Source organism: Gossypium arboreum, chromosome 10 (genome assembly GCF_025698485.1).
Source record: "Gossypium arboreum isolate Shixiya-1 chromosome 10, ASM2569848v2, whole genome shotgun sequence".
NCBI lineage: Eukaryota > Viridiplantae > Streptophyta > Magnoliopsida > Malvales > Malvaceae > Gossypium > Gossypium arboreum.
In genome coordinates this window covers 131,385,101-131,393,528 of record NC_069079.1, presented here as the reverse complement: position 1 = coordinate 131,393,528, position 8,428 = coordinate 131,385,101, and the positions used below count along the sequence as shown (strand labels likewise).

At 31.8% G+C, this 8,428-nt stretch overlaps 1 protein-coding gene and 1 long non-coding RNA gene across 2 annotated transcripts; both read left to right on the top strand.

Moving 5' to 3' along the window:
* The first annotated feature begins 1,480 nt into the window (after positions 1–1,480).
* Positions 1,481–2,338, top strand: LOC128281658 (uncharacterized). Its single transcript, XR_008271911.1, has 2 exons — positions 1,481–1,512; positions 2,135–2,338. It is a non-coding gene; the product is annotated as an uncharacterized LOC128281658 (long non-coding RNA).
* Positions 2,339–6,864: 4,526 nt separating this feature from the next.
* LOC108464038 (wound-induced protein 1-like) lies at positions 6,865–7,711 on the top strand. The gene has a single exon (XM_017764108.2). It carries the CDS (start codon positions 7,128–7,130, stop codon positions 7,464–7,466), a length of 339 nt encoding a protein of 112 aa, XP_017619597.1. The 5' UTR covers positions 6,865–7,127; the 3' UTR covers positions 7,467–7,711.
* Positions 7,712–8,428: the final 717 nt, after the last annotated feature.

The window sequence follows — 8,428 nt, the reverse complement described above, 5'->3', positions numbered from 1 at the left end:
TTAAAATACATGGATTAAATTTTTAACACTTATTTGCCTATTGTGTCAACAATTTGGATATGATATATGTTATAAAAAGGACAACACAGTTAAAATCTAGTAGCACTATTTTTTAACGTGTGAATCAAGCTATCCGTGTGATAGGTGCAAACGTATTTAAATTTTAATTTATGTGTTTTAAATATACTATATGTAAGATCATGAATTAACATTTAACTCTTAAGTTGATATTGAGTTGACAAAATGATTTGATTAATTGACACAATACTAACACTTTAAAATTTTAATTAGAATGTTTTAAAATTTTAAGATTAATTTAAAATTCGTATTATAATTTGAGGACGTTGAATGGAATTAACCTTTTCTTTTTCTTCAATTGGGTATTGCTACAATAGGTGGGCTACTTTTCTACGGGGGTATCAAACTAATTTACAATGTTCTTGGTACCACTAATGCAATATATATCCTCGATAGTTGCCCTAAACAAATAGCAATTGTAACATTCCGAAATAGGGCCTAAACGGAATAGTGGTTGCGAAACCACAAATTCGGGGTAGAAAAAAATTTATTTTATTATTATTTTGAGGTTCATGGTATGATTACATGATTGTGCGAAAATTTCGTAATAAAATTCTATGCATAAAGTGCTTAAGTTGAGGTTAGGGACTAAATCGAATAATTTGCAAAACTTGCATTCTAGAAGTTTTTAGTATGAAATTATTTTGGAATATTAATTAGGAGATCTTAAATGGGAATTTGACCAATTTTAAGTTCATGGACAAAATTAGGACATGGAAGGAATTTTTTGAAAGTTTAGTAAGGAGGGGCATTTTGGTCATTTGGTTATTAACATTAATAAAAAGGTAAAAAGATGATAAAATTGTATCATCTTCTTCAAGTTACCAGCCGAACCTTACCTCTCTCCATAGCTGGGGTTTTTTCCAACTTTCAAGCTTCATAGTAAGTGATTCCAAGCCCTGTTTTTAATGATCTTTACGTTTTTGAAGCCCCGGTAGCTCGATAAAGCTTATGCTAGCAATAATTTAAGTTAGGAATCAAATTTGGAAAAATACCCATAGGTGAAATTTGTGTATTTTGATGTTTTATGATGGAATATGAGGTTTTAAATTATGTTAGACAACTTATGCTACTTGGTTTTAAGTGAAAACCGAGTAAAAAGGCTTAATCGGTAAAAATACCTAATAGTCATAAGTACATGTTAGTGTGTGAATTTGATGTTTCCAAAAAGGGAAAAATGATCAGCATGTCATAAAACATAAGAAAATAGGATGAAGTTTAATTTACGAGCCTTGGGGCAAAAGTGCAAATATGTGAAAGTTTAGGGGCAAAATGTAATTTTGCAAAAGTTTGAGTAAAGGGTTGTTTTGATAAATGTTGATATTAAATAAGCTAAATTTGCTATTATAGATCAAGAAGAGCGAAATTGAGAGTAGATCGGGAAAAGAAAAGTAAAGGACTAAATTGTAAAGTTTAGTCACATTTTGTATCGAGGTAAGTTTACAGTAAATAAATGCAATATTCTTTTATTTTACATTATTATTTTCAATTTCCAGCATTTATATATTTATGTTATGAAAATATTTAAAGTCGAATTTAAGGTGAAGTGATGAGAGGAAAAGTGTTAGAAAGCCGGTTGAACCCTAGGAATGTTAGGATATTAGGGTTGATGGACGTAACGAAATGAGCCATGTAAGTCCATATTAGAAATATGGCTTTGGAGACAGAGATTGAGCCATGTAAGTCCATATTATATATGGCATTGGAGCAGGAATAATTCATGTAAGTCCATGTCAAAGACATGGCATTGGCGAGATATTGATAGAGAGAAGCGACCCTAGTATCCTTAGTATTCCGAGTGGTTCAACGGGTCAGGATACGAGTTAAATTACAGTGAATTAACAGCAAAGGAAAAGTAGATTATACTTATGAAAAGGAAAGGTCGGTAAGAAAGAAGGTAAGGGAATAAAGAAGAAGATAGAAATTGAGAAGTAAAGAAATTTATGATGTTAGATGATATTATGCATAATTATCCATTATGTTGAATGTTGTGATTTATTTGCTTGTAAGCTTACTAAGCCTAGTGCTTAATCTCTTTATTTTCTTCTTCTTATAGTACTTATCTAGCCACTCTGGGATCGAAGGAAACGTCGGAGGCCGATCACACTATCAAAGAAATAACTCGGTATAATTAGACGTTTTGTTTTGTGTATGACATGTATAGAAACTTAGCCACTTTTGGTATAATATGAACAATGAATAGTGTGTAAATACTTGCTAGTGATTAGCTAATAAAAATGGCCGATGATATTCATGTTTATTAATATGTATGATTGAATGGTGATTATCACATGAAAATTATGAAAAATATGAAAGTAACCTAAAAACAGATTCAAGTAACAGCAATGACGTAACTTTGAAAAATCACTAAAAATTGTAGAAACATAGTTTGAAGATGAATAATGTATGAAATTAAAGCTTATTATGTCTATTTTCTTATGGAATAAGAAAAACAGGTAAATGTATTATATTTTATGATATATCTGAGTTTTAGTGAAACAGGGTCAGAGCGATTTCTGGACCCCCTGTTTCAACTTTGGAAATTCACCATAAATTGTACAAAACTAATTATAAGGTATACTTTATATGGTTATAATCCTTGTTGAGTCTAGTTTTAAGAGAAACAAACGTCTTAGTGATATGAATTTTGTATAGGAAGAAACATGGTTCGTAGTAAGAAGAGGTTAGTGCAGTCGAGTTTTGAAACAGGGGAAACTTTAACTAATAAACTGTACTAATTGGCCAAGTCAAAAATCTATGAAAAAAATTAGTAGATAGATATATGAGTCTAGTTTCAGGAAAAATTTACGGATCTTAATTTCGAGTTTCGAAACTCAAGATATGAATTTTTAGGCGACTATGACGCAGAATGGCAGCACATTCCGAAAAGCTTAAATAAACAATTTAAACCTATTTAAGTGATAGATTAAGTTTAGTAATGCCTCGTGCTCGATTCTGGAAACAGTCTCGGGTAAGGAGTGTTACAGCAATTGTGTGAGGTATGCCTCGCATTTCAGTCAAATTAAGACATAAATCAAGAGTAATGCCTCAACAATGTGACGATGAAACAAGGGAGAAGCAGAAATGACGTCACGACAACACGATAGAATGCGTGGTGACGTATCATACAATTTTCTTGATTTTCCTCTTCCAATCAAATTCTGATTATTTGTCCATGTCAAACTCTGATTAGTGTAGATTTTTTTAAGATTTTTTGACTTACGAATTTAACCTATAAATGGACCATTTTCTACCTTAGAAAGATTAACACATAACACATTTGAGTATTATCTTTCACAAGCTTTCAAAGAATTTTATTTTCGGGCTTCAAGGTTTAGTTTTTATCTCCAATTTTTGTACTCTTCATTTTTGTCGATTTAGTGAAATTATCTTTACCCATAATTTTTTATCCTCTTTGGAAGAGTTTTTCCACATAAAATTTATATGTTCGATCTTTTCAATTTTTTTGTTATTTTTCTTATTTGTTGCTTACACGAATTTATCCCCCAACATTAAATTGAAAGATAGTTGATTGACCCAACCCCACTAGGGTTAAATCCTTTTGGGAGACTAGGTGCTTTTAATCATGACCCATTTATGGTAATAGCACACCAATTTAAGACTATATTAACATTTTTTTTCGTTATTTTTCTTATTTGTTGCTTACACGAATTTATCCCCCAACATTAAATTGAAAGATAGTTGATTGATCCAACCCCACTAGGGTTAAATCCTTTTGGGAGACTAGGTGCTTTTAATCATGACCCATTTATGGTAATAGCACACCAATTTAAGACTATATTAACATTTTAAAAGATTTAAGTAAAATGTTTTAAAATTTGTAAATTAATTTAAAATTTAAATTATAGTTTAAGGGCATGTAGTGAAATCAACACTTTCTTTTTCATCAAATGGGGATTGAAATCAACACTTTCTTTTTCATCAAATGGGGATTGATACAACCAATGGTCTACATAAGGACAATTAATTTACATAGCATTAATAGGTGTTGGTGCAATGACAAAGTACATTGTATTCTTAAAGGAGATCGTAAGTTCAAATTTTGAATATAATATTATTGAAAGAGACAATTACAAACCTAAAGTAAAAAAGACACTAACAATAAATAAATAAAAACTAATTTTCATGGTTGTTGGTGCCATTTATGCAAAATATATCCTTTCATGGTTCCCCTAAACGAATAGCAATTAAGTTGAAAGGAACTTGATTGACCCACCCCCACTAGGGCTAAATCCATTTAGGAGACTAGGTGCTTTTAACCATCAGCCATTTCAGGCAATAGCTCATTGATTTGATTTCCATAGGAAGCATATAGCTCATTGAAATTGAAATTTCCAGCTCAAAAAGCTTCCATGATCCTAATATAACAAAGCATCACTCACTTTTTTTTGTCTGTTAACATTTTTAGTTTTTTTTTTCAGGAAAAAGTTTATGGGGAAATTGACAAATCATATCTTAATCCACATCAGTTGAGCAATTTGGGTCCTTGTCACATTAATCTCTACCTTCCAAAATATTACCATCTTTCAATTCTAGCTACATTGGCAAGCTACTGGAGCAATTGTCTGCACTTTTGCAAAGTATTCAACCTTACATCCTGATTCAGGGAATGTGATAGTGGTAGGGACAATTGAGGACCACTTTTGGACTAGACAATTTGTGGACTACAATAGGCGTTTGATCTTGATCAAAAGGCCGAGGAGGGACCCTTTTTAGTGCTGTAACGATGATAGATGATAGATGATAGATGAGCATGGCCTGTCTCCAAGCCAACACCAACTATTATTTACCATGGTCAATGGCCTTTGTTTTCAACAAAGGCAGGCTAACCAGATTTTTTGTATTAAGAGTTGGATTGTATTTTGTCACTTTATTTAAAAAAAAATAGTCTTTGTAAACGTTAAATGGAAGAACAAATTAATCATTTTGTTAAAAATTTCATATATTTTTACTATTAAAAGCTGGTCTCGATACGTTAGCATTAGGTACATATGACACGCTATGTGTCATTGTCTGATTATTTCACTAATCATGCCAATTTTTAACAATACAAATGGTTAAATTTTTGACAAAAAGAACCAATTTACTCTTTAATTTAACATATATGAATTAATTTGTCTGTTTTTTAGTAGAAAGAACAAAATACAAATTAACTCTTAGCACAAGAACCTTTATGGTACTTTCACCATATAAAACCTATTTGTTGGTGTCAATTACAACTATTAGATATAACATCAATTGCAACTTGGGAACATTTCTCAACACACGGTTATTGTAACTTGCTTTGGTATGCTTTGAATCAAAATTGTTTGGACTTTTAATTAATGATATATGAGGATTTCTAGCTAGATTGATATAAATATTGTTGTCAATGTAAAAGAATGCGAGTTCGAGGGAGCTAAAACGCATTGCCTTTCTATTTACAGGTAAGTAAGGAACTATGCTTAGTTATAGACAAAAAAGAGAAAAAAACAAACACATCCCATCAAATGAAACAAAAACCATGAATGGTTAAATCCTTAAGAAAAAAAAATTGAGTCGATATGAAATGAAAATGCCTATCGTGTGAGACAAAAAACCAATTAGTGACTAAATTGAAATGAAAACTAAGGTGATGTGAAATGAAAACAACCTATCACGTATACATATAATCCTTGATATGTAACAAAAAATAAAGTTTGTGCCATTAATATAAGGGAGCCAATTTTTTTTGCCATTTTGCTTGCTGTGATATTGCTTGTTAAAAACTAAAAACCTCTTCCACTTTTCAAGTATACATTACTCGATTCGTCAAAATTTTCTATTTCTATGATGTGTTACTTAAAAGAAGAAGGAAAGTTGAATGAGGTTTTATACTTAATTAGATTTCCAATCCGAAAGGATGAAACAAGAAAAAAAAGAAATTTACATTACCATTAAAAAAAAATTTAATACCTACGCGCTAACAAAAGAACTTAATTGATACAAAGTCGATATTTTTACAACTCAATTAGTAGGTTTTGAAATTTTGGACTAATTTAAAATTTGTGTTATAGTTTGAGGAGATATGATGAAATTAATCTATAACTGGAAGTTAAATTGTCAAATGTCATTAAACTATTAGTAAGCTTACATTTTGATTACTTAAGTTCAACAAGTTACAAAGTGATCATTGAACTATTTGAAAGGTATCATTATTTAAGTTACTAAATTGTTAAAATCGTTGTTGCATAACTTTTATTCGCACCACTTGTACCAATCGAACACTTTCCTTTCCCTTCTCCTCTACAACTCAATCTTTTTCGTGACATAACTTTAAACTAAAATTTAAATAGTTTCTTTTTTGATCTTTGACACTGATTGTCAAATTAGTTGCATCTAAGGTATGTTTATCTACTTGTCGATAGATATTAATTCACCGTACCAATCATTGAATCGTTGTTTAAAACTCGTTAATCCAACTTTTTAAAAGAATTTAAGAGAAATAATTTTTTTAAATAATTTAATGACTATTTTATAATTTTTTTGAAATTAAATAATCAAATTGGGTCCAGCAGAATTTTTTTATGACTATTTGCTACCTGTCATCATCCCCACATAGCCGCGTACGATAAAATCTGATTATTCATCAGCTATGGGACCCACTTTGTCGCCAAATCCACTCGTGTCCAGCCACGTAACCCCCATTCTTCTCTCTTGTCCACATTAGCTTAGATTATGAAACAAGAAACGGGTGTAGCGAATCAAAACCCAAAATCACCTGTTTTTTTCTATATAAACCCTTTTCTCCTTACATCCTCACATAAGACCCCTCGCCGGTTCTCTTTTGATTGCACAAAACCAAATCTTCTTTGCTTTGCTATTTTGGTTCGTTTTGCTAAGAACTGGCTAACGCACAGCAAAAAACCGTGGAGGAAACCAACAAGAACCAAGCGGTGGTTCTTGCCCTCTATGAAGCCTTAAACACACGAGACGTCAACACCGTTCACCAAATCCTTGCTCCCGACCTAGAGTGGTGGTTCCACGGTCCACCCACTCACCAGTTTTTGATGCGCTTACTCACCGGCGCTTCATCCGACGATCCTTTCCGTTTCGAGGTCGACCCTGTCTCAGTCACCACCTTTGGATCCACCGTCATCGTTGAAGGCTGTGATAACAGCCGTTCGATCTCCTGGGTTCACGCTTGGACTGTTCGTGATGGGATAATCACCCAAGTGAGGGAGTATTTCAACACTTCTCTCACCGTTACTCGCCTTAGAGACTCTCCACCGTCAGCTTGCAGTTCTTCGACGGCAGAGATTGCGCCAGTGTATTGCCCTTACGTTTGGGAGAGTAGTCTTTCCAACCGGGTGGGGAAATCGGTTCCGGGTCTTGTTCTTGCAATTTAGTTTCCTCCTCCCACGTGTGGCTAAGATAACAGATGTTAGTTCCATGAGTTGAGTTTGGTCTGGTGTTAAAAATTATTGTGTCTGGACTGTGAATTTGGTAACTTATTAGTATTGTTGTGTTTCAAGTGTTGTCTTCCAATGCAATTGGATTTAGTGAAGTGTGTGGGGTCCGGTATGAGAAGAGTTCCTCCTCCTCCTCATTTTCAGTGTTTCCATTGTGTAATAAAAATCTGCTATCTTCTTCACTTTCTTATTATTGCAGATACTACTACTTTTCTCCTCATTATTTTAAATTCCAGGGTAAAAGTAAGACACTCCACTAATCATCTATTTATACGGGTTAAAAATATCGTATTTTAAATATAATTACTTAGCTAATTTGCTAATTACATACAATAATTAATTTATAAATATCTAATTTTTAAAAATAAATAAGATAAAAATATAATTTAAGTCTTAATATAAGAACTGTCGTGATACTTTTAATTTTAAATTAGATAATTTAATTGTGATACTTTTAAATTGAATAGTTCAATTGAAATGATGGGTATATTTCTGTATCATGATAATCAATATTTTTTTTGGTATCGGTCACATTAATTGATATATAAAATGTAATTCAAATTATGTTCTTGTTCAATGTTGTTTCAATTAATATCGATTTATATTTACTTATATCGATTGGTATAATATTTTAATATCTTAAATTAATAACTTTTATCACAATTATTTTTATTACAACTTTCCATTATATAGGAAATTTTATCCAAAAATCTTTGCTATTATTAAAAATCTATTTATTGGGCTATTTTTAATGGAGCATTTGTTCATATAAGAATCTGTTGCACCATATGATGATAGAGGTTAGTGATTATCAATCAACGAAGATGAGAATCTCCGACAGGGAAGGGGAACAGTGGATACTTTTGTCTTGGCATCATTTTTAACCATGTGATCATTCT

Excerpts from the sequence above, each read along its gene's own strand:
- LOC108464038 (XM_017764108.2), top strand. The coding sequence starts at position 7,128 with ATGCGCTTACTCACCGGCGCTTCATCCGACGATCCTTTCCGTTTCGAG.